The sequence below is a fragment of the Cercospora kikuchii genome (assembly GCF_019650295.1).
Source record: "Cercospora kikuchii DNA, contig_00009, whole genome shotgun sequence".
NCBI lineage: Eukaryota > Fungi > Ascomycota > Dothideomycetes > Mycosphaerellales > Mycosphaerellaceae > Cercospora > Cercospora kikuchii.
Genome location: NW_025408590.1, coordinates 890,871 through 918,619, shown reverse-complemented (window position 1 = coordinate 918,619; position 27,749 = coordinate 890,871). Strand labels below are relative to the sequence as shown.

Genomic DNA, 27,749 nt, shown 5'->3' with positions numbered 1-27,749 from the left:
AGAGCATCATCATCACGACAGCTGTACAGCATTTCCGTTCAGATATGTAGCGCATATTCTCATCGAAGCGGCGGCAGCACCACCGAACAGTTTATACTTACTACTTTGTCCACCAATCGAACCAGTCGAGGATACCTTGAAAACTGGCCTCTTTCGCATACCGCTGCCATTTGTCATCCATATCGCCGCGCAAGGCGAAGCCGTGGCTGACACCTTGGAAGACTTGAACTTGATATCGCGCCTTCTTCTCGTCGAGGATATCGACTGCACGGCGGCGGAACTCCTTTGGAAACGTTTGATCGATTTCGGAGCAAGAGAGGAAGATTGGCTCTGCCATACAAGTCAGCACCTCATGGAACTTCTGACATCCAAGTCACAAACTCACTCTTCACATTCTCAAAATGCGACTCCTGCAAAAACGCCGGATGCGCAAAAGCCCCCGCCTCGCAAATCCCCTTCTCCGAAAGTTGATCGCAAACATACGGCGCACCATAACAATACCCCGTACAAACATACTTGGTCCCGGGTTTCCCATACTTCTGCTTCACCTCTTCCACCCACTTGGGCACAAACGGATGCGAAAATTCCTGGTGTTTCGCTAACCAAGCCGGAAAATCAAATGTCGGATTATCATTCGGATCGGCCAAGTTCTTTTTATGTTTGTAAATTGCATCGCCGCGGAAATAGTCGGGGGCGAGGACGAGGTAGCCTGCTTCAGCCATGCCGTCCATCATGAGTTTGCTGTTGGTGAAGAGGGCGAAGACGTCGGGGAAGTAGAGCACGATGTTGCCGTTTGCTTTGGCGGGGGAGGGTTCGGCGATGTAGGTTTCCACATCGAGGATTTGTTCCGTGCGGCCTTTGGGGTCGCCGGTGTGGATTTTGCCGGAGATGCAGCAGGCTGCTGAGGGGTGGGCTATGACTTTGTCGGACATTATGGGCGATGGATGAAGGGGGCGAGGTTTGAGAGAAGTTGTTCTCGTTGGAGGTTGGATGAAGTCCTTCGAATGAAGTATACCCCTCGTCCCCCACCCGCCCTACCTAGGTACAATAGAGCCAAGCTTTATTTTAGCCTTTCCGTCCTCATCAGAGAGCTGTCTGGTGCTTTGTGCAGGAGCTGCATCTGGAATGTCGTCGGAATGGGGTAGACTAGCGGAAGCTCGATTCCGGAGCTCCATGCGAGCGTCATGAGCCCCCACGTGTGCTGTGCTGCTTCCCCAGTATGCCATGGCGATGTTCCGCGTTCCACGCTCTTTGCATTTTGTATTCTCCGACCATTCTCAGGTCTGTGCAATACAGGAATTCACATGCCCACAGAACTCCTCCGTCGCACCTCCTCAACATCACCACCGAAATACTTCACAAGTTCTGCTTCAAGAGCATTGTCCTCCAGCTTCGGCATCTCTTTGGCTCGCTTCACAGGACTGACACCATCTGCATGAGCACTTGCGAAAATAATATCAAGCTCTTCCAGACTTCGTCCTTTGGGCTCCGGGAAGAAGAAGTACACGGCAGGAATGATCGCCGTGTTCAATACCGCAAAGATGATGTATGTCTGGTAGCCCAAACTTGCGAATGCCTGGGAGAATTGAATCATCAGCATGGAACTGAGAGAGATTTCGTCTACTGCTTCTCGACTTACCGGAGGAGTAATCATAACAATCACAAAATTGCTCAACCAATTCGAGCAAGTGGCCAAAGCATTTGCTTGGATTCGAATTCGCAAGCTTGTGATTTCTGCTGGGTAGAGCCAGGTCATGCCTAGCCAGCCAATGGCTTCTTAAGGTCAGCATAGGCTAGAAGCGCAGCGGATCAGGACAACATACCGAAGAACGTGTTGAAGACGAACAGCATCACAGTGGCGGTGATGCCAGCAGCGTTGCCTAATACCGGGGCACCAGTTTCAGGATCTTCTTGTCCTGTACTGACGGTCCCAGCTAGAATGGCCATACTAGCTGCCATACCGAATGCACAGCTCAACATGAGTTTCCGTCGACCGAGTCGTTCAATCAGAGGTAGACCGCATAGTGCCGCGATGAAATATTCTGTGCCGTTCGCCGCTGCTAGTAGACGGGACATATCTGGACCGAAGCCAAGGGAGTTTTCGAAGACGAAAGTTGCGTAGTACTGCGAATGAGGTCAGCATCACAACGAATCAGTAGAGCTTCTGACTTACAGTGACAAGATTAATACCAGTGAACTGCTGAAAGAACTGGCTTGCGACACCTAATAGAGTGCGACGCAAGTTTTGCGAAGGGCCATTGGTGAGTAATTCTTTCATTTCGAAACCATTGCCCAGGTTCTGGACTTCGAGGGATTCTTTGATATTCTGTAGCTCCATCCGGACTTCTGGGTCATCGAGCTCTTTCCCGCGCAGACGTGCGATAATGTCCTTTGCTTCGGTCATTCGTCCTTTTGAGGCTAACCAACGCGGTGAGTCCGGCAGAACGAACAAGCCCATCATGACTAAGATCGTAAAAAACGACTGGAAAGCAATCGGAAAGCGCCATCGCACGCTACCCTCGAGGAAATAAAATCCATAGTTGGTCCAGTACTGCTTTCACGTCAGTAACCCTCACCGAATCTCACCAGGCTCTGAGAAATCCCCAACTTACAGCAACCATAATCCCCGAAACAATCAACGCCCCCGAAAGAATAATCACAAAACCCCTTCTCTCCGGCCTCGCACACTCCGACTGCCAAGTCGGCATAGTAGAAGTGACCATCCCATTCCCAATCCCCCCAACAACCCTCCCCACCACAAAAACCCCATACCCGCTCGTCGCAGCCTGAAAAATCGTCCCGAAAATCATAATCAAAGATCCCCAAAACGTCGTACTCTTCCTCCCCCAACTCTCTCCGAAAAACAACACCACAACCGCTCCGAGGAAACATCCAATTAAATAAACTGCAACACCCGCTGCTTGGGTATTCGGTGATCCGGTACATTGATTTAGGTCGGGTCGGGCACGATCTCCGTCAATCCAGCAAAGATCGTTGGCGGTTGTGCGAGGTGTCATGAGGGGGATGACGCGTTGGAAACTGTCGAGGGTTAAGATGGCGGAGAGGACGCCTTGGTCGTAGCCGAACATGAGGAAAGCTGCGCCGAGGATGAGGCTCATGCTGTTGTTGAGGGTTTTGCCAGAGAGTTTTTTGGATTCGGGGATTTCGAGGTATTTGGCCCATTTGCTTCGTGGAGGTTCTGGAGGGTGTGAGGTTGTTGTTGTTGTTGGAGCGAGGAGGACATTTTCGTGTCTGGAATCTGTTGAGGAGGTACGGCTTTTGCGGTCTTCGTGTTTTTCGTCTTCTGGTTTCTCGGTGGTGGCTGCCATATTCGCGATCTAGTAAGATAATGGGACGTGTGAGAGAGTCAGAAGAAGTAGCTGATGAGCGAGACATAGTGCTACGCAAGAGACGGCTATATCACCTACCGTCTTGGATCGTACGTCTTAGCTCCATATTTCTTTCGCAGAGCCGCTCCTCGCAATACCTCGTAAGGAAATCCGATGAGCTGAGCCGCGGGCTGTGTGTGCCAATGTCTACGTCCCCAACTTTTAGATTGCGGCTCTGTGGCACACGATGTTAGTGAAGCACTAGTTGTACGTAGGTCAAGGGCTCGGCGCCATGGCCGCCGCTGACCTCACTGACGAGTGGTGTCTATTGGGGACGCACAGCTCACATATGAATTTCCGCGGTACACAGAACCGTTCTTACGAATGCTTGGAATTGTATTGAAGTCTGACCGTGAAAGAGCGCGCCGAGGTGGAGTCGAATAAGTGCAAGCCATTCTGTTTGGAGGGCGCATGCCTGCCAAGCGATCCTTTGAGAGTGCCGGCCTTTATTCTGATAAACTCGCGTATCTATGTTCGTGAAGGTGGTAGCGGTGCGCAGCTAATGAACAGTTATGTGGTCTAATTTTTACTAGAAGACTGCTTACTGATAAAACTTCGAAGGCTTGACCGCGATCGTCGCCGACTCTACACCCGTCTTTAGCAGGAATCATTTATGGATGTGGCCGGGTGTCGAGCCACACGCTGGCATCTCGATCATGCGAGAATTCATGATATGTAGCAGTGCTTCCCGCTGCCGTTCAGCGTGGGGGCGGCCGCAGTCCTGCCCGGTCCATAGGCCGGAGAGAGGGAATGGGCTTCAGTGGCAGGTTTGCGACAGCAACGTTGAAACCCGATGCGCGTCGCTGCACCACCGGAGGCTATAGCCGACCAGTAAGACGGCTGCTCAGTCCAGGAGAAACTGTCCTTCATGTGATCAGTTAGCAGCAAAAGTGGAAGCCTCTGCCCTTGAAAGATTGTTGCTCGCCGAATTCCCGATGGGCACCTGATGTCAATGACATCTAGGCCCTACAGGCTTCAGCTGCGATGAGATGCAGATTAACGAATCACATGCTTGAGATGGCTGCACGAAGAGCAGAACTCCATGGCACCCATGACTTATGTGCAGGCCTGCGGCCTGGTCCGTACTCTCGCCAAGAATACCGCCGCTCGGACCGAGTGGGTATCCTTGTCCACACGAGGTACTGCATGCATACCATAGACTGCTTCTCCGTCGTTCTCCTTCCTCTAGCAACAGCGAGATAATTCCTGGTCGAGCCTGTTTGCAATGAGTAAAAACGACAAGAAGAGGCCGGGGTCGCAAGTGGTTAAAGTTGAAGACGACGAGAAGCAAGCTGTCGAAAGTGCTGTCGATGGCACGCAGACCGAAAGTGTCGAGTATGGCGCGGACAAGATGGGAACAATCCAAAGACGAATCGTCGTCTTCTCTCTGTGCCTGGCCCAATTCTTATACGCGCTGGACATCACAATCGTGGCAACTGCACTACCGACCATTGCCAGAACTCTGGACGCAACAGCCTCGGAATATGCCTGGGTCGGCAGCTCATACACCTTGGCCAGCACAGCGCTGACGCCTATCTGGGCTAAGATGTCCGACGTCTTCGGGACGAAAATATTGCTGATATTGTCGAGTGTCATTTTCATGGCTGGCAGTCTGATTGCAGCGTTGTCGAGCTCTGCGAAGATGCTCATCGTTGGCAGGACCTTCCAAGGTGTTGGTGGAGCCGGCCTCCAGATACTGGTGACAATCCTGATCGGGGTACTCTTCAGGATCGAGGATCGTGCAAAATATTATGGCATCACCGCCGCCGTATGGGCTGTGGCCGGAGGTCTTGGGCCCGTGCTAGGTGGAGTGTTTACGCAGTCACTGGGTTGGAGATGGTGCTGTGAGTACTCGAGACACTCCCTGTTGGCCCGTTACTGACTCGTCACAGTCTACATCAACATGCCCTTCGGCGGTGCGTCGTTGGTGATGCTGGTATTCGCCTTGAAGATAGAGTCTCCAAACTTGCCCATAACTGAAGGGCTTCGTGCAGTCGATTGGACAGGTGCGACGTTGATCGTGACCGGCACGATCTTATTTCTTCTCGGACTGGAAACAGGCGCTGGAGGATCCAAAGCCTGGGGATCGGCTGAAGTGGTCTGCCTGATCGTGTTTGGCGTTGTCCTTCTCGGCCTGTTCCTGCTGTTCGAAGCCAAGCTGGCGAGCAACCCGCTGATCCCAACTAGGGTCTTCTCTTCTCGAACGAATGCCGCCTCATTTGCGGTGACCTGCTTGCACAACTTTGTGTTCATACCGTGCGACTTCTTCATACCACTTTACTGTCAAGTTGTCGTAGGACTGTCGCCAATCATCTCTGGAGTTACCATGTTCGCCTTCGTCTTTCCGGTGACCTTTGCAACCTGTCTTACCGGATGGGTAATCAAGCGGACCGGAAACTACGTCTGGCCGATGTACTTTGGTACAGTAGTAACGACAATTGGAATAGGCCTCTTCATCGACTATGGTGTCGGAAGGGACTGGGCCAAAATCATCATGTACCTTGTTGTCGCCGGCATTGGTCTCGGCCCAGTGATTCAGGTGCCACTGATCGCCTTGCAAGCGAATACAGAACCGAAGGACTTGACTGCGGCAATGTCAGCGATGACATTCGCACGGACCTTGTTCACCAGTATCTCGATAGTAGTGGGCAGTGTCATATTGCAGAGTAAGCTTGGAGGAAGTTCGTTAAGCGACCTGCATCAAGTGCGAGGCAGTCTGGGCGTTTACGCCGCTGCGCTGAAGAACATGTGGGGCTTTTATACAGCCATGAGCGGGCTGATGATTCCTGCGGCGCTGCTTGTAAAAAGCAAAAATCTCAAGCGAGCGGTTGGATTAGAAGAGGTGACAGAGAAGTGACATGAACAGGGATACCGTACGCAAGGGGGCATAAATATCTCAGACCATTAGCCAGTACTGCCAATAGAACCGCTCTCCAGCAATATGTTGTCGTCCTTGCCCCGGAGATACTGACCTGCGAGTTGTGCTTGTAGAAGGGCTATGTGCTAAATCTGCCAAACGCCATTGCTTGTTTTACGGCTCCAAGAGGCTGCTCGTTTCTGCAGAGTCCCGGAGCATCAGCTACTCAATGCATCACTGAGGTCGAGCCAATCCGCCGAGCATATCTTTAACGATCACGACCTGCACTCAATAGTCGGTCCTCCCAAGATGCGCATAGCTGATGGTGAAGTCTGCCTGTTGCGGACCTTCTACTGCCACACCATCGTCGGAATTGTCATGGAGGAGAGTGCGCGTTGGAATGGAGGAATCCGTAGGGCGAGAATTGATGACGGCAAGTATTTGGGTCGTGTCGGCCGCGCGTTGCTCGTCGTGAAGCTGAAGCGCCGTAGAGCATGCAGTCCATAGACGTAGGAGGTGAATATCTGTGCGGTTCAGCGATCGCGAGTGACTTCTGGCGTTGACGTGGTGCTGTGTCGACGAATGGACGACAGGTGCCGGGCAAGCTGTGCTTGGATCTCCTGAGGAGAAGCTGGAATGGAGAAAGCCGTGCGCGCCGTCGAAGCCGTCCTCCTTTGCACAACCCACCTCCCTCCATCGCACCTTTCCACCACCGCCGCCCAGCGCGACCGCGTCACGCCCACGACCCCGGCCAAAGCTGCATCTCCGCCAGCGACACGACATATTCATCTCTTTGTGCCGTCCGCCGCCGTCGCGAGCCTCCAGCGGCGCTTGCAGCATCCGCGTCGCGCGACCTCGGAAAAGTTGGCCGGCGCTCCTCACGCGTCACTTCCACCGCCGGCTCCTCGAATGTTTCACCCCTCATACCGCACCTGCAGGAGATGAGGCTGAAGTGAGCGTCGCGGCGGCATCATGTCGCAGACTGCGGGCATCGGGGCCACCGCCGGGGGTCTCTCTCCCAGGTCGCTGAAGCGTAAGCGCGAGGCTGCAGATTTCACCCGCTCACGCCCATCACCAGCCATGGCCACGCAGCACTCGAGGCTCGTCAACGGCGCCAGCTCGAATCCAGCCTCCATCAATGGCAATCACTACACATCGCCACAATCCGATGAGATGCAGACTTCGGATCATGGCGACATGCTACACGGTGTCGGCTCCGCGAGCTCACTGAACAGCACCGTGTCGTCGGTCTTCTCGCGCAACTCACATACTTTTGGCAACAACAGCAAAACATCTGCCAACGGCTACACACCTCTTACCGCCCACGCAGACTCCTCGCCGTCCAAGGGTAACAGCCCGCGGCACTCGAAAAATGCCTCGGAAATGGCATCCCTCAATGGCGCCGTTGCGTCCACCTCGCACATGCCTCCATCGGACACTCCAGATTCCTCCCAACAACCACAAAACCAGCGTCCGCGGATGCTGCCGCCACCTGGGTCAGTGAAGGGGTACAGAGCGGTTTGGGATCCAGAATTGGACAACAAGCTCAGCAGAGAAGAACGAAAACGGGCCGCATTCAAAAAGAGAGACTTTGGCGCAGAGGTACGCTACATATTTCATATTTTGCTGAGCTTGTACAACATGACAAACATAACTTGAAGATGAGAGAAAGACCGCTCTGTACCCTTTCGCTGACACATGGATAATTCAGACATACGAGCCAGATCCGCCACCAGATCCTCGCTTGGCCATACCTGGATACATGTCTGGGCTGTGCAGGCCAAAGACACAGCCTAGCAAAGCCATTCTTCGAATCGCGCCGTACACTTTGCCACCATACAAAGTGGACAGGTATTCGGTTGGACCTGGTGAGGCACAACAAGTTGTCGCAGTCGGCTTTGATCCGTTCTTGGCGGAAAGCACTTTGAAGCTGAACTTCAGCACATTTGGTAGCATCGCTTCCGTGCAGAACAAGACGGATCCAGAGACCGGCAGTTTCCTCGGCATCGCCCTGATTAAGTATCGCGACGCCGTTAGGGACGGCTTCGAGGTGTCTGCGGTCGCTGCAGCGAAGCGAGCTGAGGTGGAGTTCAGCGGAGCGCGCATTGGTCTACACACGATCAAAGTGGAACTAGATCGCGAAGGTCGGAGGTGCAAGCGATACGTGGAACAAGCGCTCAAACAAGCTCGCGAAGAGCGGCAGAAGCTACACCCCGTGGCACCGCCCGCAGCTCCGGCAGAACCAAAAACGAGGGACTTCCTCGCTCCTCCGCCGACGGCACCGAAGGGACCATCGGGGAAAAAGTCCAAGGCACCACCAGTAGGTCCACGCGGTCGTCCTGGTCCCGATCCTGCCCCAACGAGCGACATACCTACAAATCCACGGACTGGCGCTGCGTCACTGATCGAGGACACACCTGTTCTGAGCAAGATCAAGCGCAAGCCATATATTCACATCCCTCACAAGTCTGTCCCTGTTCTCGGGACGACGATTCCCCACCTGAAGAAGCGACTGAAAGCATTCGATTGGCGAGAAGTGCGTTTGGACAAGAGCGGTTACTATGTTATATTCGACGATTCCAAGCGGGGAGAGGATGAGACGGAGAGATGCTACAATGAGTGCAACCAGGGTGCGCTCTTCACATACAAAATGGCCATGGAGTGTCAGAAATATGGTAATCCGGACTACGAGCGGAGTCCTAGTCCTGAGCGGGTCATGGCGGAGAGCAAGAAGCGAGAAGAGCTTGAGCGACTGCAGCGCGAGGAAGCTGAAGATCTCGAGATCGAGAAGAAGAATCGAGCCGAAAACTTGGATCCCGTGCAAGGTGCGCTGGAGCAGCTTCGCGCGGAGTTGCGGGACAAGATCATGAGCGACATCAAGACTCGCGTCGCCATCCCCATCTTCCACGAGAGCCTCGATCCGGCTCGACATGTCGAAAAGCGCAGAAAGCTTGGGCTGCGAGATCCCGCTGAAAATGACAAAGGAGGCTCATTACTGTACAACAAAGCGGGAGACACACCACCCGATACGCCGAAAGGCCGACGAGGTCATCCTTTGTCTCATTCGAGGCCACTGCGACCTCACGATCCTCATCACCGAGGTAGAAAGGGCGAGAACCGACACAAGGAGCCTAGCAATGCGTTCGTTGATGAAAGGCGGCGCAAGCCCGCCGCGAGGCCGAATCAGCATGCAAGAGGTTTGCACTTCCGACTGCAACAGATGTACGCCGAAGAAGAAGAAGACTCAGATGACGAGCGCCAGACGTCCGGTACGCGCGGCGACACAGAAGAGCAGGAGAGCCGGCCACTCAGCCGTGCGAGTCGTACGTCTACGCCATTTGACACGGAGTCTGTTGCAGACACGCCTAAGCACAAGCGCCGAAAGGTCAGCGAATGGGAGGACGATGACCAGGAGACGTTCGATGCGTTCCACAAAGAGATGCTTGGTCACCTCTTGCGTAAGGAGCCTGAGGATCTTGCGACTCGGGAGTTGGAGCTCGTTGTGAACACGCTGCCACGGACTTCACGATATGGTACAAGAGCGAGGACAGAGCTATACATCCGGCAGCGGTCAAGAGACGATGACGCACTATTCCAAGTCAAGAGCGAGAAGAAAGATGATGTGGCTGATATCTCGATCACAACGAGTCGCGAGCAGGACGGCACACCGGCAGCAGACGAGAGCAAGTCTGTCAAGGAGAAGCCGAAGAGGAAGCGAAAGACCAAGAAGCAAGAGCGCGAGGAGCGAGAAGAACGAGAAGCTCTGGAGGCTGAGCTCAAAAAGGCCGAGGCCGACAGTAAGCCTGTCACACCCATCATCACCAAAATTGAGGAGAAGGAGCGTGAGCTCGAATCGGTTGCGGATGAAGATGGTGTCGATTTGCACCTCACGTTCGACAAGCCCCGACGCACCGTCGAAGAAGACCGCTCCGTTGTGCTTGATATCGATGGCTGGCAGTCATTCATCAAGGACGATGAAGATTTGGCTTTTGCTAAACGCGCACTGGCTGAGTACGCTGCTTACGATGTGGGCGATGTGAAGCAGTGGGCTTGGAAGCAGAAGGAGATCAAAGCACTGAATACCGACGGCGAACCTGGCACCGCTCAACCTGAGCCACTCATTCCTGGATATTACGTGCCTAATCCGACTGGCGCCGCCCGCACGGAAGGCGTGAAGAAGATCATGAACGAGGAGAAGTCTAGGTACCTTCCCCACCGTATCAAGGTCCAAAAGGCGCGCGAAGAGCGGCAGGCACTCGCAAAGGCCACGCCATCTGCGGCTGCTGAGGCGGCGAAGGTAGCAGCAGCGGAGAAAGTGGTCACCACAGCGACATCTCGCAGCAATCGTGTCAACAACAGACGACTTGTGAACGACATCAACTTGCAGAAACAGAGTCTGTCAAACGCCGGCGATGCTGACGTTGCGATCCGCTTCAACCAGCTGAAGAAGCGGAAGAAGCTCGTCAAATTTGACCGCTCTGCTATTCATGGCTGGGGTCTGTACGCCGAGGAGAACATTGCTATCAATGATCTCATCATCGAATATGTTGGCGAGAAGGTTCGACAAAAGGTGGCAGACATGCGAGAGATCAAATACGACAAGCAGGGTGTTGGCTCGTCTTATCTCTTCCGCATGCTGGACGACGAGATCGTGGATGCTACAAAGAAGGGAGGCATTGCTCGTTTCATCAACCATTCTTGCAGCCCGAACTGCACCGCCAAGATTATCAAAGTCGAGGGCACTCCGAGAATCGTCATTTATGCCCTCAAGGACATCATGAAGAGTGAGTAGTTTGCAGAATTGAACATCGGAACACAGCTAACAGATGCAACAGATGACGAACTCACCTACGACTACAAGTTTGAACGCGAGATTGGCGCCACTGACCGGATTCCATGTCTTTGTGGTTCTGCGAACTGCAAGGGCTTCTTGAATTAAACAAAAGACGAGTACTTCATTTCCACCGCGATACCCTGTGACGAATATGATTTTGGAAGGACGAGGAACAGTTGTCACGTAGCACAAAACACTCACTGCTACTAGCATTATTCACATCTCGGCTGTTCTTGGTTCTTCGATTTGCGAGCGTGGGTGGCTGCCAAATCGGATGATTGGCAATTTTCTTGCATGAATGCGCGAGGGGGAAAAAGATAAAAGCACGAGAAAAGGTCGGGGAATGTACGCTTGGGCTGTCGCGCGGTAGAAGCGATTCGCTCCCGCTTTTGCGAGGGCGAGCGGAGGAGTGCTACGAGTAGTAGATTTAGCAAAAATGGGATGCGGCTAGACAGTGCTGCTGACCTTCTGAGCCAGTACGAGAAGTAGTGTGGAGAATGAAAAGAATATTGAGTGCCATTTGACGGAATCTTATCTCCTGCTCAAAGCATCTGTATGCCATTATCAGTGTTGTTGGCCCGAGAATGCTACTCAAAGCTGCTTTGTTGCGTCGGCGAGGGCCGATTTCGATCAACGGTAAACGACAGTACGAAATATAGACTCTGTCTACTAATAGCCTACGATCCATCTTCCAATCTGGTTCATGTGCATACTATGCAATCTGTGGTATACCCCCGCTGCCACACAATCATCCGTGGTCTTACGAACGCCAAAACAAAACGAAAAGAAAAGCTCCTGTGGGAAGAGAATGCTTGTAAGGGTACAGACACCATCAAGCCCCAGCCATCGACGATCCCCTCAGAGATCCTGGACTGGATCAAGCTGGAAGACTTCCTCCTCGTCTTCATCACCAAAGAGGGCATCTAGAGCATTGTTTGTGGGAACAGGTGCTGTGTCTTCGTCCTCGTCCCCGTTGTTCAGCTCCAAGGCGGAGAGCTTGAGCAGGTTGTCGAGGGTGTTCGATTTTGGTTGCACTGGCTCTTTGGGAGCTTGTGGCCGGGCGTGGATATTGGAAAGTGGTGGGCGAGTCGAAGTAGAGACGGTCCTGCCTTTGGAGTACCCGATTGTGCTGTTTGATGCTGCTCTGGCGGCCGCGAAGCGTGGGTTGCCGGATACTGGAGCTGGCTTGCGAGTCGCTGAGGTGGCAGGTCCAGTGAGACGAGCTCTTGCCATCGGAGCAGGTCTAGCCGTAGGCTTCGTACCAAGTGCTGATGCCGCAGTCTTCGCACGCAGGGAAGAGGGAGCAGCTTTAGGAGCAGCCGCAGTGCCAGTCCTGCTCACGAGCGGCTTCGACGTCTGCTTGGCCTTCTTCGCCTCTTCTTTCTTCCGTTGAGCTTCTGCCTTCTCGATTTTCTCTTCCAAGTCGCTGAACTCGTCATCGATGTCTCTCTGCGAATACTCTGCCCACCAGCCTCGAGTCAAGTTCTCTCCCTTCAGCAAGTCCAAGTTCATGGGATGTGGCAAAATGTCGTCTGGATCATCGTTCAACGGCACACCGCGAGGTGGCATATACTCGATCTCGCGCTCCTCGGGATCCGTGTTGAGCACATCATGGGCCGTATCAAGACTCTCGTGGACTTTGATCTTTGATCGTCGTAGACGCGGTGATGTCGCCTTCGGCTTGTCCTCCGATGGCACTTGCAAGGCCGGGGTCTGGAGGGCTTTGGCATTTGTCGTTTTGTTCCCTAACGGCGCACGAGGGCGATTGTTGGCAGGCGTTACAAAAGCATTGAGATCAGCTTTGCCTGGCTTGTCTCCGGCTTTGCCAAAGTCCAGCTTCGAGTTCTCATCGTGCTTGTTGTCGCGCGCGGGCGTCTTGAAGGCCGGCTTATTCGCGGGCGTTTTCGGTGCCAGGCCTCGGACGCTCTGGTTCAGCGGTTTCGCCGCGGCGACCTGCTGCCGCGCGTTGATGGCATTCTCATCCTGATTGCGAGTGGCGAACATGGTGCTGTGAAAGGCGCGTCTTTCGTCTCATCAAAGCAGTCGGTGCATGACAGCTGCGGTTGCTTGTTTGCAAGTGTAAACACAAGAAAGTCGGCGTGGAGATAAACTTCGGCCGTGCCTTCCCTTTGAACCCTGTCACTTTCTGTCACTCTGGGCCACGCTTCTTTGTCCGTCCAGCATCAGGCACTCACCAAACACCCTCTGACCTTCTCTCCGACAACCACAGCTCCGACCACCACCGTCAGCTTTCACTTCGATTCTTTCCCCCACCACCCAATCCTATTTCCCTTTGCACCACCGCCGCCATGGACCAGATCAAGAAGGTGAGTCCGCTGACCGCTCCCACGCTGCCCCTCAATCGCCAGCAGAAACGCCCAACACGCTTTTCTTGGCCGCACGCGCACGATCACAACCAGCTGTGGCGCACTGCCGCGTCGCCCTTTTTGGACAATGTGATGTTGGAACAGCAAGACTGACCATGTTGCCAGCGTATGAATGCCCTCCGCATCGAGGCCGACGAGTCCGCCGCCAAGGTTGAGGAGTTGTCCGCAAAGGTCAAGGCCTTGGAGCAGGAGAACCTTCAAAAGGAGCAGGAAATCACATCGTTGCAGCACAAGACCTCCATGCTCGAGCAAGAAGTGGAGAAGCTCGAGAAGCTGCACAGCGAGGCCAAGTCGGCCGCAGACGACTCAGCACAGCACGGCACACAAAACGAGGCGCTGACGAGGAAGCTGCAACTGCTCGAGGAGGAGGCCGAGGCCAACGACAAGCAACTGCGAGAGACCAACGAGAAGTACGTAACACAAAGTGTACCCCTGATGTGGTGGGATGAATGGACGGCTCGGTGGGGAACCACCAGGTGTTCCAGCAGGGGAACATTGATGTGCTGACAAACGTGTACAACAGGCTTCGCCAAACAGATGTCAAGGCCGGTCACTATGAGCGAAAGGTCCAGGCACTCGAGGCCAACAATTCCCAGTGGGAGACAAAGTACGAAGAGATGGCCAAGAAATATGCAGACACCAAGAAGGAGCTCGACGACTTTGTTGCTGAGATTGGCAACATTTAAGCATGTCATCTTGTTGGAGTATCTCACATCGGTGTGATCACGAGGCGCCGTAATGGCCGATGTGAGCGAGTTGACAATACTGCGAGCGCGGCATCGACTTCGCGAACCACTGCATGGTTTAAGTTGAAGCAATTAGAGGATGCGACAAAGGGACGTGCGGAGCATGAGATTGAGGAGAAGCATGGCTGTAGAATGTCCAGATACATGGCGTTCGTCTGTCACTCCTTTGTGATGTATCTGGCTGCTTGATAGAGATCGGCTTTGTTGCTGATGTGGAGTTCGAAATGCTATTGCAGCAGATACCCTGAATACCAATACCATTTCCCCATTCAAATTCATCTCTATTCGTTGCACACCAGATGATCGCAGCACATGATCTACACTCGGAGATAAAATGGCGCCAGGCAATCTGCCGAAATAAATCTCCGACGCGCGCAATCTTTTCGATAGCACTAGCATATGAAATCGATGGTCGCAGTCGACAATGTAAACATGACCTGCAGGCGACAGACAGCTTTCAGAGTATCTGAGCACCGCGTCAGGTCGTGAGGGTTCCATTCCAGGAGCTAGTTGTATTTCAGACGCTCTATACCCAATACTAGCAATACAATTCACGTATGCAGAGACGCTATTCATAACATTCTAAAACCCTTCAATACCATGTTTCCTATTCACACAATGCCAAATACTCCATCCCTTTCGTGGGCCATTCCTGTCTCTCAGTTGTTACTCTGACTGTTCAGAATCCTCAAAATCGCCAAGAACAAGTTCAGAATGTCCAAATACAGACTGATCGCCGCCGCGATCTCCTCTTCCACGTGGTAGTGGCGGATGATCAGTTGCGTGTCGACGAGAATGTATCCGGAGAAGATGAGTGCTGCGACGATTCCATAGCCGAGTTCGACGCCGCTGCTGTGCGGGAAGAAAGCGGACATGAAGCCGAAGATGATGAGCACCCAGAGGGCACCGAAGAGATAAGGCATCCAGGATGTGAAGTCGTACTTGGTTTGGCAGGCGAAGAGGGAGAGGAATACGAAGATTCCGAGCGTGAATATTAGGGCTTGGAGGACGATGCGAGATTCGTAGAAGGAGGTTATTACGGAGATGCTGTAGGCCTGTGTGGGAAGTTAGTGGGCGGTCCTTCGAGGAGTGTGTGAGAATGGGTTGATACAGCTTACCTCCATCGCTGTGAAGACTCCCAGGAACGCGAGATTCATAGGATAGCTCTTTCTCTTCCAGAATGTCAAGAGCATAAAACCGATCGCTCCGAAGAGCGAAACCCACATCGCCCATTGATTCGATTGGATCCACTTCTTGTATGATTCGGAGAAGAATGAAACCGCGCTGAGCGCTGTGGTGAGGAGGAGCTGGACTGTGAGAATCGCGTAGACTTTGCGGATGAATTGCATGCGGATGGGCAGAGTGGCTTCTGCGACTGAGCCGCCGAACTGTGTCCCTTGTCAGTATACTGTCCTTCTCCTTGCCACTCATGCTAGGCTCCGGTTGTGGCTTCCTCCTTTCTCTTACCTTGAAGTCGTCCGGCACGTTATCATCCTCGCTTCTTGCTTCGCCCATCAACGGTTCGGCTTGGTAGGAGGGTGGCGCTTGGGAGTATTGCGGCGCTTCATCCTCGAAGCTGTCGCGCTGCGGCGCGGGCGTGTACTTGGTGTTCGCTGCCATCGTGCGCGTCGCTACTCGATGAAAGGAGACGGTTTCCGTCGCTGCGCGGAGTCGTGATGTCGATTGGCGTAGGCGGGAGCTGAGGATCTGGTGACAGAATCCGGCAGAAGGTCCAGGGTGCAGCCTGCGAGCTGGCGTAGTGGTGATGGCGGCTTTGTCGCGCGGGGCTTAGCGCGAAATCACCGAGCACGTGAAGGAAGGTCTGTGCACGTGGCCTCTCGACTCAAACTCAGCTCAACTCAACTCAACTTTCGTCCTCCAAAGAGGAGTGGGAGACCCGTTTCCATCACACGGCCACTGAACCCGGACTGACCATGTCGCTGAATCGCTCTCTATGACACGAGCGACCGTCCACCACGATAGGCTTTTCGACTTCTTAGTCGGCGGGAAGGTTCTTGCGAAGCGAGCGTATAGTGGTTGTTGTCTAATTGCTCTGTCAGGATACCAGATTGCACTCACATCTACTGTACTTTCTCCCCCGCACCATTATCCGAACGCTTTGTGTTCCTTGCTAGCAAGTCGTCAAGTACCTCCTGCTCGTATCACAGCCTTGCGACGATGCGCCCTTCTTCACATTGGCCTAGGCCCATCATGGGGATCATGGATTTCGATCAAAATTTGTATATGCCGCAAGTTGAACACCAGCGCGGTTGTTGACTCATCTAAACAGATTGTCCACATTCAATAGGGTGTCAGGCTGTTCTTCAAGATGAGCTAGGGCCGCTGACGAAGGTCGAAGAACTCACAATTGTCGACTGGCTATGGCCTCGACCGCCCATAGATTCACTGCTAACGGGCCCTCTTTCCGCCACACCGCATAGACCTGCATTATGATAAGGCATCCTTCGGCAAGGACGAACGCGCAGGGGGCAGCCAGAGTGCCAGCGAGTTCAGTGGCTTGGGCGTCCGTCCGCAGAAAGCGTGCCAGGGCTCGTGGTGTGATGGAAACCATGCCCGCCCTGGTAATACCACTACAGGCGATACCTTCGCGGTAAACACGGCACACCTCGATTGGCCGCATCTTCTTGCATTTCTCTTCTTCTCTCCGCCTTCGACCGAGGATGTAATCTTATTTACACTCTGCAAGCTTCCTGGAACAAATGAGTGCCGAGGACTACTCATACGTGACCGGCGTCGCGGTCGACCAAGGCCAGGTTCGCATGCGCAGAGCCTTACGACTTATTTGACAGTGAACAGCATCACGATGCGACGCGGAGCTTGACAGGGTGTATAGGCCCTGCCTCAGCGCCAAACGCAACAACCGAATAACAGCAACCTTATGGTAGCGCAACGACAGACCCAGGCTTTCTACCAATATCGACCTGTTCTGACTCTCTCCTTCTCCGTTTACCCCATTGCTTATTCGCAAGCGAGCATTGCTAAGCACCACATTCGTTTACTGGATAGTCTTCGGCACCCACGCTACCCACGCTACCCACGCTCTTTTGAGATAACAGAGACACCTACCCAATCGACTAACCGAGCCGTTCGAGACAAAAATGCGCTTCGTTACCACCGTTCTCTTAGGCGCAATCCCGATCGCTTTCGCTCAGTATAGTGGCTACCTTGTTAGCTGTATTGGACAGATCCAGCAACAGATTGAGGCCCTTGACTATACGGTCGCCGGCTTCGATGGCGCTCCCCTTACCGGAGTAGGAGACATTCTCGGAATTCAGACACAAGCCGATTCTCTTGGTCGCACTATCCAGTCATGCACATACACCGCCTATTACACCCCACTCCTCAACAGTCAAGACTCAGAAGCCGTCTCAGCTGCCATCTTGCAGGTACGACCAATTGTCGAGGATCTTCTGACCCGCCTTCAATTCTTGAGGCCAAAATTCGACTCGGCCTTCTTTGGAGTTTTCAGCGTGAGCAAGCAAATTCAACAGGTTTTGACAGACCAGAAGGCTTTGGCTGTCGCTTTCGCTCATGAGGTCACGAAGAAACTGTCGGGAGCCTACCGTGAAAAGGCGCCAGAGCTTACGGATGAGTTCAAGGATGCTTTCGATGTGGCAATTGCTGAATACGCCGTCGCGGTATGTATCATTCTTTCTTAGAACTTCGACTGATCCACAAACTGCTGAGATGCTGACGCATCATTCTTGTTACAGGACGGTATTCAGCTTCCAGGAATTCCAATCCCACCTTTTGTGCCAAAGAAAGTTTAAGCGCGAGGCTCAGGCTGGGGCGTTGATTTGAGCGAACGAGAGGAAAGGCAGCGGAACTACATATCGACGACAAGTTCGTGCGAAGGCGAGAGCCAGAAGTCTCACCACACGTCGAACCTGAGTGGAAACAGAACATAAACATGTTTGGAGTATATCTCTATTACTTGCATAATGTCTGATTGAAATCACATAAGTGTAGTGTAATTTAATTTATGGAAATATACATTCACATCAGTCTACGCCACATCTTTCCACTTCAAACTTCAAACCCTTCGTACCACTATTCAGTGCCATCCCATACGAATGCTCGGGCGAAAACTTCGCGGCATTGAACTTAGAGCCCGGTGCGAGGATGCGATGTTTCTTTCCGAGTCTCGTTTCATAAGTGACAAATTTGTCCACCTTCTGCAGAACGATGAAGTCCTCCTCCTAGGCTCCTTCAATTCACCTGTGTGTTTCCTGCCCGGTTCTCGGGCCCTTCGGAAAAAGGCTCCGCCGCTTCCGAACTTTGATGTCACTTCCACTTCCACCTCCGTATGGATGGATACGTGGTGTTCAAAACCTGATGCACAGCAAACAGTATGTACAACAAAAGCCCCACAACGACGCAGGACGAGAGTCGCTCAGCGTAGTCGAGGCGTAAAGATGAGCGGAGAAGTTACGCGGGAATACGGGGCTCAGACTTCGAACGGACGAACGGGCTGAGCGCACCGAGAATATTATACTACTACTACTGACTGCACCGTGCGAGCGAATACAAGGTGATGGTCGCAAGTGTTGACCTCCACCACACGAGCTGAAGTCTTGTCATTAATGCTTGGCCGGCCCCCTTCCACTTGTTGAAACCTGCTAAAAAGCAAGCCCAGCTAACATTGCTACAGCGATGGCAGCCACAGAACCTTGTCCAGCGATGTGTACAGCAGCACCCGTGTATGCCGCAGGTGTGAAGGTTCCTGTAGGAGTATTGCCAGTCGTATTGCTCGCAGCGCTAGTCATCGAAGGAGAACCCGCCCCTGGAGCGCCATACCCTGCTGGTGATCCTGCTGGAGCGGATTTTGGCGCTGCGGCGGCGGGCGCTGCTGTCTGCCACATTAGCTCAAAGTCCGACAACATGGCTGCAAATCACTTACAAGCTGCTGGTGACGCGTGTTGTCCTAGGGGCAATGTCAGCACAATACTTTGTACAATATTCGAGCGCAATTCCCACCTTGTTGCGCGGCCGGAGCCGGAGCCGGAGAGGAGCTTCCACCAGAACTTCCGGATGCTGCTGAGCCACCACCAGCACTCTTGAAATCAGCAATGGTGCTGGCCAGCTGGTCCTGAGCTGGTTTGATGACTCCTGAAGCGACTGGGGCAAGTGATGGTGGAACCTTGCTGAGAACGGTGTCGACCTAGAATCACAGATTCATGGTTAACCAATGTATCTCGCACTGCCGACCATTTTGACTGCACTCACCAAGTCCTTCTGTACCTTGTCAGCTTCTTGGAGCTTGCTCAGCACATCCTGGACTGCACCGGCAGAAGCAAGCGCACTCTTCTGGGCACTCAAATCTGTCAACGCCTGCTGTACGGCCTTCGCCAGGTCTTGCACTGGCGAAGCAAGAGAAAGGGCGTCGGCTTGCTCGATGGATGCAGACGCTTTAGCATCAGTTGCACCCTTGCTAAGTGCGGTTGTGATTGCATCCAGCTTGCTCTTGACCTTGTCGTTGTCACCCTGGCCACTGTAGCTGGTGATGGTGGCGTCGAAGTCGTTGACAGCATCGATCGCTGCCTGAACATCTTGGGCTAGCGTAGCAGTATCTCGAGTGGCAATGGTTGCTGCCAAGGCACCAATGGCGAAGCCTAGAAGTGAGAGCTTCATGACGATATGCTTGGATGAGATGTAAGAGAAGGATCGAGGAGAAATGTGGACTTGGATACGGCAAAGGCAAGGCGTTTGTCCCTACAAATATTCTCGCCAACCGACGCAAATCCCTTCGGATTCCTGTATGACTCGGATAGCCATACTCGCAGAAGCTTGCGATGTATACCTGCAAGGTACGCCGATCCGACGCTTGGTCCTGCAACACCTCAGCCTCACCCTGGTTCGTTCCTCTTCGGATATTTACCGAAAGTGGAGAGACTTAACTTCACCGACTGGACAGCCGTTGTACGCTGCACTCGGTCGCAAGATACGCTTTTCTCATGGCATGAGCTTTATACGACAAAGCCAATAAAGCTTCTCGAACTGCTGACGCCCATGTATGGAGGACGTGAAGCATGGATCAGAGCGATGAACGGAAATGTACGTATCGACCATATTTCATGTACACTTTCTCAGTCCTGCTAGTGCGGCCACAACCACATTGAGTTCACCAGGTTCTCCGCACGCACGTGAAAGGTCTGCCGATGGTCTGCACGTACCAACAGCGAGCTTCATCCTTGTAATGGAGAGCCTCGAAAATTGTGACTTTTACCGTATTGGGCAAACAACGGTCCGACTAACTGCCCGTGCTGGTAAACGCACCCTTCCTCACGAGTGTGAAAAGACACTGCGCAGAATCTCTTCACTAATCCACAAGACTACCTCACGGACCTGTCACTCGCTCAGTGACGTTCCGCACTTTGCTTGACAACGGCACCATCTAACTACTTCGCCACTCGCTAAGTGCTATCGCCCACCATGAAGCTCCTAATGTTTGTCACCCTGCTCAGCTGCCTCACGACAGTCTCCGGCCAAGCACAGAGCATTGTCGACGCGCTGCAACTTGTGCAGCAGGGTATCAGGTATTCCGACTCACTTGTATACCGCTTCGACGGCAATCCTTACACTGGCGCTCTGGACGCTATCAATATTCAAGAATCAGCCAATCAAGTCGGCCATGCAGTCGAATACTGTATTGCAGTCGCCAATGCCTCCCCACTCCTGAACGATCAAGACTCTGGAGCAGTCGCCGTCGCCATCCTGTCTTTGCGCCCAGACGTTGAGACTCTGCTCAAGAGGATTATTTCTAAGAAATGGAACTTCGACCAGGTTGTCGTCGGGCTCTTCAGCGTGAGCAAGCAAGTCCAGCAGGCACTCACAGATCAGAAAGCTCAGACTATCGCACTCGGAAACGCCGTCGCGTCAAAGCTATCTGGAGCCTACAGACAAGCCGCACCTCTCCTCTTGGAAGAATTCAGTGCTTCATTTGATAGCGCCATCGCAGCATTTGTCCCCCAAGTGCCATAGGTCAGAACTGCAACCCATGCGATCCAAAGACTACGAGCTGACACATTTGACCTTAGAGTATGGACTACTCAACGAGAGACAGTGGGATCCTCATCCAGGGCGTATGCTTCAGCCCGACGCACCTTCGAAGCAGTTCAATAGTTCAGTGATTTGCACATGTACCATATTCTTTAATATCATCGCATAGTATCAACTGGTCAAGAATCCGCTTCTTGTCCTGATCTAGTCTTCATCACTCTCGCTTCATCATTCTCACCCTCAGCTTGTTCACTCCCAATCATTTCACGTGTTCGAAGGCCTGTCGAAGACGCTGATCACCTTGCCAGGAGCAAATCTCACTTCGGCCGAAATTTGAACGAGCTGGTATAGGAGTTCGCCATTCTCTCTTTTTAATTTAGTGACCGACCTGGATGCCAGAATGTATTTCTTACGCAATAGCCCTGGTCCTGGTGCTGGCCAAGAGATGTACTGTACGTAACGGCAAATTCTGTTACAGACAGGCAATTGCGGCATATTCAATGCTTGGTGCGAAACGCATACCGATGGATGGCGAAGCGAAGAGATGCTTGTCCAATACCGGGCTCCCCGTGGGGTCTGCAGAGTGATGCGGAGCAATTCTGGGTTGGCCTGTCTATCGGGTATGTCTGACGGCTATCGTCGTGGCATCGAAGAGTTCCGATGAAGCGTAAGGTATGGCTGATGAAAGACGTCGAAGAACTGAGATGACTCTTAGCTCGTTTGCATTTCGTCCACTCATCCGTCTTACTGGATCGCACATCAACGAATATCTCGAACTCTAGCTACGATGACTTCAGAGAAACACTTCGCTATCAGCAGTGATCCAACGACTACTCATTCCAGCGAGAGTCCTCATAGTGCTTTCGAACACGAACATGCTTTTAAAGCAGGACTCTCGGACGAAAGAGCCAGTGCCTACCACGGCGGCAACGCAGATGCAGATGCCGGTGCCTTCCCTAAGGTATTCGACCAATACACCATCGTCCACAACCTATACGCCACTAATATTCGCAACAGATGTGCTGGAAACTCTTCGGCTCCCTTTCAGCCATGTCCTTCCTCTGGGTCGGCTCCCAAATCGGACTCTTCCTCTTCGGCTCCTCGCTAGTCCCCATATACTCAGAAATCGGCGGCGCCGACGGAATCTTCCTCTGGATGGTCATCGGCTACCTGATACCCAACTCCGCTCTTTGCCCCTTTGTCGGCGCTCTGTCGGATATGTTTGGACGCAAATACGTTGCGGCTGTCGGTCAGATTCTGCTAGTTGCTGGACCTGCTGTGGTTTCAACATCTCATTCCATGACTCAAGCGATTTTTGGCATGGTCCTTTCGGGTCTGGGAGCGGGTTTGAATGAGATGATCGCTTTGGCTGGAACCTCTGAGTTAGTTCCGATCAAGAAGCGGCCCTTTTATGTGAGTATGATTATTTTCACGATCAGCCCGTTCATTCCGAGTCCCATGTGGGCGCAGTTGATTATCAGGGCGAAAAATTGGAGATACGTGGGATTTCTGGTTGGTGGGTACAATCTCGTGGGATTGTTCTTGGTCATCTTCTGTTATTATCCTCCTCCGAGGCCGCATCGTAGACCGGCGATGGAGATTTGGAAGACAGTGGACTACTGGGGTGGAATTTTGAGTACGCTAGGAGTCACGCTGTTCATGATGGGTATGCAGTGGGGTGCTTATCAGGTAAGTTATGCTTGATTGATGCCATCATGTGCCGGTGCTGACTGTTCGAGTAGTACGCCTGGAGTAGCTCTCACGTACTGGTCCCGTTTATGCTCGGAATCCTAGTCATTGCTGCATTCTTCGTCTGGGAGATGAAGTATGCGCCACATCCTATGATTCCGAAGGCCGTGTTTTCAAAGGATAAGCGATCGATGATCATGATCCTCCTGATCACGTTCTTCAGCGGGGGGAACCTGTTCGTCATGCTCATCTTCTGGCCAACTCAAGTCTATAATGTATATGGCGATGATCCAATCCAGATCGGTAAGGCTTGCAATATCTATCGTGGAACAAAAGTGAATGCTGATGATCGGTCTGCAGGCATTCGGACACTCCCAATTGGTTCAGGAATTATCTTCGGTGCAGCTTTCAACCTGCTTCTTTTTGGCATATTCAAAGGCCGCACGACACTCTTGATGATCTTCTGGACATCAGTTATGACGATTTTTACAGGCTGTGTCTCGATTGCCGATCGACACAATTTGAACCCCACGATCTATGTAAGTCTGTTTGCCTTATCACAGCCAGAGCAACGCTGACGCCGTGTAGGCTATCTTGACTATCGCGAATTTGGGCGTGGGTGCTGTCATCTTTCCTGCGTCAATCATGGCGCAGATATACTGTCCTACGGAGTACATCGGAACCATTACAGCGATCAGCTTGGCAGTACGCTACATTGGAGGTCAGCATCCATCAGGGAGTGGATCGACAACGTTGTTTTGACTGACTTTCTTGATCAGGCGCTGTCGGTTTCACTGCCTACTACAACGTCTTCTACCACAAACTTACAGAAGAATACGCCATTCCCGCAGGCGTCAAGATTGTTCTTGCGGGCATTACCGACGATTATGACACTCTTTTCCACCTCATCACCTACGCTGCACAAGCTCAGTATCATGCTCTGAGGGACTTAATCGAAACCAATCCGTCGGTCACCATGAAAGGGCAAGCAGTCTACGATGATATCATATTTCATGTGCAGGATGCTTTCGTCCTTGCTTATAGATGGCCATATTGGATTAGTGTGGCATTCGGTGGAGCATGCGTCGTATGTGCTCTGGGCCTGTGGGACATTAGGCGGGTGATGTAAGCGTATTGCTGATCGAATAAGGTCAACGCAATATCTGGCAAGAAAGTGCCACCTGGTCGATACGTGGTGGAGTTGAGCAATGTTTGGCAGGATGCAAAGGAAGGACGACTGCGTGTCTGGAGTGGCAGCTAAACATCTACTTCTGATGAATTCGGATGCGACCACGCTACCGCGATGCCAAATCGACGATTTTCCAACGATCTATTGCGAGCTTCCACTTGGGCTTCGAACAGCGTGAATGAACTTGTCAGACTCTCGTGCTGATTGTGCTTTTCACCAAGACAGCGACTCTGACTGAATGAAATCTGCCACAGCCTTGGGACTGACGACATGCAAACGGCTCGGGGGATGAACCCCCGCATCGATACGCTACAAAGGATTTTATGAAGTACGCCACTGTGTGATTAATTTGCATGCCTAATTCTTTCTCATGGAGCATGTCCAAACCATTGCTGTGCATGGAAGATCATGGCGGATCGACGGTCGGAAATTATTCCAGACACTTCAGGCGACTCGCATCTTCCTCGTCATTCTTCGCAACGGCGAAGGTTAAAACCAGGAAGCGTCCAGAACTATGCCGACGGCGTTTTATCAAAGCTGTGCTAGAATGACCCATGTTGTTGTCCCTCCGTGAGCGATCGCAAATTTGCTTTCCAAGCTTGTAGTATTCAGGCCAACTAGCGGCTGTATGCAACTACTTCGGTTGATGTGACTGGAAGACGAGGGCACATTCGGCATCGTGCGGTGCAAGTAAACAATGTGCCGTATCGTATCCCCGCATTTCGGATCGATGGTGTACCATTGGAGCAGCGGATGTCTTTTGACCGGGTTTGTGCAAGGCTGGCAAGCGAACTCGGTAGCGTGTGCTATGTGTAACTTACTTTAGAGTTCTGTTCGTGGGTGAAAATGTCGCTTGCAGTGGTCATGCCGCTCGAGTAGTCAATGCTGAGTATCTTCACATGATCTCCGCAGACGCAGCACACCAGGGCGTAGTTCTAGAGATGAATAGCTCCGCGATAGCCGACACTATCTCCACGAAACTGGGATCATGTCCCTGCCAAACCTTCACGTCCCGTAACATGGTGCCCCTGGGTCTGCCTGAACGTTATGCTTGCGCCGTATTTCCATGATCGTGCGGGACGCAAGACGATGCAAAAGACGAGTGCTGCGCTCAGGACTTGGAGCAGTCCAGAGCGCGATAAAAATTCAAAGTTCTTGCTCTACACTTCCCTCGACCCTTCGCAGCAATATGAGGTCCGCCAAATTTCTGTTGTTCGGTAGCGTGGTGGCTGCCAGTTTTGACAATGACTGCCGTCAAGTCGAACTGGAGAAGGTGTGCAATTTCATCCACGTTGTTGGCTCGTAGACTCATTGAGAACAGGCGCTGGTGAAGCGAACAGATATCGGAAACATTGTTGCCGGCGTGAAAAACATCACAGACCAAGCGACAATCTTAGCCAAAGATATCGAAGCCATCGATCCTACCAACGTTGTGTCAGCCATCGCGGTCAACTCACAAGGCCAAGTGGTCCAAGCTGCGATCAACACCAGTGTTGTACAGGCCGGTACATTCAAAGACATATCCTTGAACGACGGCGTGAAGCTGATCCGACCGATCCACACTCTGGTGACTGTCGCTCTCGAAGTTGTCAATGGCCTCACAAGCAGGAAAGCGTTTTTTGAAGACAGCCAACTTGCGCCCATAGTTCTTGACGTCTTCAAAACCCTGAATGCAACCGCTCGAGACTTCTCCGACACGGTAGTCGGCCAACTTCCGAAAAATCTTAGGGCAAGCGCTGCAGCTCTAACGAAACCAGTGTTCGAGGGTCTCGATGGAGCGATATCTTGCTTCGGGACGGAAGGGACTGGAAAGTGTTTCAATGTCACCGATCCCCTTGTGAACGCCACAATTTTGACGAGCGGCGCAACGCGTACAGCATCGGCTTGCTATATGATGTTGACGGCGGTAGCCCTGGCTATAGCGTTCGTAGTTTGAGCAAACTATTGTAGCTAGGACACTTCGACATATAGACGAATGTCTAGCGTTCGTCGGCTCCTCCATGCTTCGTGGATTCTTTCGACCACGACGCTGACCGTTTGCTCTGCCGAGATTTTCCTCTTGTCCCCAAAGTGCTTCGACGGGAGGAGCTGGTAGGCTTCTGCGACATAGCTGAGTCGCGCGGCGATGACCGCCTCGAGTCCTTTGCTTATCGTCGCCAGGAAGGATATGGGTCGGAGAGCTTTTGGTTCCGTGCAATCGGGCTTTCAGGGCTTCCTTAATGTGGCATCTTTGCTATTTTCCAGCCCGTGGGCAGCCTTCGCAGGTCGAGCGACACCTGGTATGCCCGGAGGACCGCCTTGCCCATACCAGCCTACAGACCTCGAACGCGACCTAGTCAGGTTCCGCTGCCCTTAGGGGATGTGCGCGTGCGATGGCCCGTTGTACTTCTCGTAGTGTCTACCTCGTGAGTGTTGCCGGCATGTCGTCCGGTGGTGGCCGTGTGGGTCCTTGGTCAACTTACCGCGGATGTGGAGGGATCGGGTAAAATATTCGCATGAGGAGGCTGGCCTTCTCGCCCTCTTCTTCCGCGAACTGCGTTCCTTGGTGGAGGGTCAGCACCTCGAATGTCGGTGTCGCTGTCCGCGTGTACTTGTGCGCCTTCCAGATGTTCGCGTCATCGTTCAGGAAGTCGGCCAGTGTCGATTCTTTTGTTCGTCCATTGCTCCACGATTCGAGCTGTTGCTATGATTAGCATGTTCGTTAACAGTGCCCCAATACATGCACGCCAGTGCCACAAGCGTGCTGACGCGAGCGTGGAAGAGGCAGAGAGGTCTGAGTTAGTGATAGAAGTGTGATTGAAACGGCACATGACTAAGCAGCCTCCCGTCCCGTCCAGCCAACAGCCTAAAACCAACACAATTCATACCACTCTCATTCATCCAATTCCTGGCATGTAACAGCATGTTGCAGCTGAAGGGCAGCGCTTGCTTCATGTTATGCTTGCCACAGTGCGAACGTGAAAACCCGCCATCAACACCTTCGACGCGTTCTTCATCCTACACCTGAAGCCGTCCGTTTGAATCATCATCCACCGGCCCCAGTGAAACGAAATGTCCGATAACTCTTCAGAAGCGAGCCATGACCGCCAGAGACGTACGAAGCGCGTGCGCAAGTGGACCAAAGAAGACCGCGCCAAACATCGTATTGTGGAAAAGGAGCGTCGCGAGGCTTTCAATGAGTCGCTCATGAAGCTCGCTGCCCTCATTCCGGCCCTGGAGACTTCCCCGCAAAGCCAGCTCTCGAAGCATGTGGTGGTAAATGCCAGCATACGGCAGCATGAGCTGCAGATGGAGGCCCTGGCGACGGTCATCGCAGAGCGAGATGCCTTACTGGCTGAAGTCAATCAGTGGCGTTCGCTATGCGGCATGGGCGACGCGCAGGTTCCTGGCGATCTGAATTCACTTGGTGCGATAAACCTGCCAGACACAGTGAGCAATCTTCCGTCGTTACCACCATTACAGTCGTCCGCGGTACAAGTACAGCCGTCGGCAACTGCGGAACTCATTTACGACACCATGACACTCTACGAAGGAATGGAACAATCGGCCTCGCATATTGAAGACTCTGTTCTCAGTGTAACACTCTATCCGGATTCTGCGCTACAAGACGCGACATGCAATACGGCTGCGTACTGAAG

The 27,749-nt window shown here is 52.8% G+C and overlaps 13 protein-coding genes across 13 annotated transcripts; 8 read left to right on the top strand and 5 right to left on the bottom strand.

Annotated features, from left to right (window-relative positions):
* Positions 1 to 100: 100 nt before the first annotated feature.
* On the bottom strand, positions 101 to 932 carry CKM354_001247500 (uncharacterized protein; the record flags this gene model as incomplete). The annotated part of the gene is made up of 2 exons (XM_044807997.1): positions 101 to 330; positions 386 to 932. 2 exons carry the CDS (start codon positions 930 to 932, stop codon positions 101 to 103), a joined length of 777 nt encoding a protein of 258 aa, XP_044663932.1.
* A 368-nt stretch (positions 933 to 1,300) lies between these two features.
* On the bottom strand, positions 1,301 to 3,329 carry CKM354_001247400 (uncharacterized protein; the record flags this gene model as incomplete). Its single annotated transcript, XM_044807996.1, has 5 exons — positions 1,301 to 1,576; positions 1,640 to 1,773; positions 1,824 to 2,124; positions 2,174 to 2,551; positions 2,613 to 3,329. The coding sequence occupies 5 exons, from the start codon at positions 3,327 to 3,329 to the stop codon at positions 1,301 to 1,303; spliced, it is 1,806 nt and encodes a 601-aa protein (XP_044663931.1).
* Positions 3,330 to 4,614: 1,285 nt separating this feature from the next.
* CKM354_001247300 (uncharacterized protein) lies at positions 4,615 to 6,246 on the top strand (the record flags this gene model as incomplete). The annotated part of the gene is made up of 2 exons (XM_044807995.1): positions 4,615 to 5,233; positions 5,282 to 6,246. The coding sequence occupies 2 exons, from the start codon at positions 4,615 to 4,617 to the stop codon at positions 6,244 to 6,246; spliced, it is 1,584 nt and encodes a 527-aa protein (XP_044663930.1).
* A 972-nt stretch (positions 6,247 to 7,218) lies between these two features.
* CKM354_001247200 (uncharacterized protein) lies at positions 7,219 to 11,185 on the top strand (the record flags this gene model as incomplete). The annotated part of the gene is made up of 3 exons (XM_044807994.1): positions 7,219 to 7,848; positions 7,958 to 11,030; positions 11,082 to 11,185. The coding sequence occupies 3 exons, from the start codon at positions 7,219 to 7,221 to the stop codon at positions 11,183 to 11,185; spliced, it is 3,807 nt and encodes a 1,268-aa protein (XP_044663929.1).
* A 753-nt stretch (positions 11,186 to 11,938) lies between these two features.
* CKM354_001247100 (uncharacterized protein) lies at positions 11,939 to 13,084 on the bottom strand (the record flags this gene model as incomplete). The annotated part of the gene is made up of 1 exon (XM_044807993.1): positions 11,939 to 13,084. One exon carries the CDS (start codon positions 13,082 to 13,084, stop codon positions 11,939 to 11,941), a length of 1,146 nt encoding a protein of 381 aa, XP_044663928.1.
* A 305-nt stretch (positions 13,085 to 13,389) lies between these two features.
* On the top strand, positions 13,390 to 14,153 carry CKM354_001247000 (uncharacterized protein; the record flags this gene model as incomplete). Its single annotated transcript, XM_044807992.1, has 3 exons — positions 13,390 to 13,407; positions 13,573 to 13,877; positions 13,991 to 14,153. 3 exons carry the CDS (start codon positions 13,390 to 13,392, stop codon positions 14,151 to 14,153), a joined length of 486 nt encoding a protein of 161 aa, XP_044663927.1.
* Positions 14,154 to 14,872: 719 nt separating this feature from the next.
* On the bottom strand, positions 14,873 to 15,833 carry CKM354_001246900 (uncharacterized protein; the record flags this gene model as incomplete). Its single annotated transcript, XM_044807991.1, has 3 exons — positions 14,873 to 15,268; positions 15,332 to 15,601; positions 15,681 to 15,833. The coding sequence occupies 3 exons, from the start codon at positions 15,831 to 15,833 to the stop codon at positions 14,873 to 14,875; spliced, it is 819 nt and encodes a 272-aa protein (XP_044663926.1).
* A 1,499-nt stretch (positions 15,834 to 17,332) lies between these two features.
* Positions 17,333 to 18,004, top strand: CKM354_001246800 (uncharacterized protein; the record flags this gene model as incomplete). The annotated part of the gene is made up of 2 exons (XM_044807990.1): positions 17,333 to 17,872; positions 17,948 to 18,004. The coding sequence occupies 2 exons, from the start codon at positions 17,333 to 17,335 to the stop codon at positions 18,002 to 18,004; spliced, it is 597 nt and encodes a 198-aa protein (XP_044663925.1).
* An 849-nt stretch (positions 18,005 to 18,853) lies between these two features.
* On the bottom strand, positions 18,854 to 19,865 carry CKM354_001246700 (uncharacterized protein; the record flags this gene model as incomplete). Its single annotated transcript, XM_044807989.1, has 4 exons — positions 18,854 to 19,083; positions 19,135 to 19,158; positions 19,212 to 19,395; positions 19,461 to 19,865. 4 exons carry the CDS (start codon positions 19,863 to 19,865, stop codon positions 18,854 to 18,856), a joined length of 843 nt encoding a protein of 280 aa, XP_044663924.1.
* Positions 19,866 to 20,666: 801 nt separating this feature from the next.
* On the top strand, positions 20,667 to 21,364 carry CKM354_001246600 (uncharacterized protein; the record flags this gene model as incomplete). The annotated part of the gene is made up of 2 exons (XM_044807988.1): positions 20,667 to 21,206; positions 21,272 to 21,364. The coding sequence occupies 2 exons, from the start codon at positions 20,667 to 20,669 to the stop codon at positions 21,362 to 21,364; spliced, it is 633 nt and encodes a 210-aa protein (XP_044663923.1).
* Positions 21,365 to 22,250: 886 nt separating this feature from the next.
* On the top strand, positions 22,251 to 24,051 carry CKM354_001246500 (uncharacterized protein; the record flags this gene model as incomplete). Its single annotated transcript, XM_044807987.1, has 5 exons — positions 22,251 to 22,922; positions 22,976 to 23,225; positions 23,283 to 23,461; positions 23,511 to 23,643; positions 23,702 to 24,051. 5 exons carry the CDS (start codon positions 22,251 to 22,253, stop codon positions 24,049 to 24,051), a joined length of 1,584 nt encoding a protein of 527 aa, XP_044663922.1.
* A 1,249-nt stretch (positions 24,052 to 25,300) lies between these two features.
* CKM354_001246400 (uncharacterized protein) lies at positions 25,301 to 26,047 on the top strand (the record flags this gene model as incomplete). The annotated part of the gene is made up of 2 exons (XM_044807986.1): positions 25,301 to 25,384; positions 25,433 to 26,047. 2 exons carry the CDS (start codon positions 25,301 to 25,303, stop codon positions 26,045 to 26,047), a joined length of 699 nt encoding a protein of 232 aa, XP_044663921.1.
* A 1,115-nt stretch (positions 26,048 to 27,162) lies between these two features.
* On the top strand, positions 27,163 to 27,747 carry CKM354_001246300 (uncharacterized protein; the record flags this gene model as incomplete). Its single annotated transcript, XM_044807985.1, has 1 exon — positions 27,163 to 27,747. One exon carries the CDS (start codon positions 27,163 to 27,165, stop codon positions 27,745 to 27,747), a length of 585 nt encoding a protein of 194 aa, XP_044663920.1.
* Between the last annotated feature and the right edge of the window lie 2 nt (positions 27,748 to 27,749).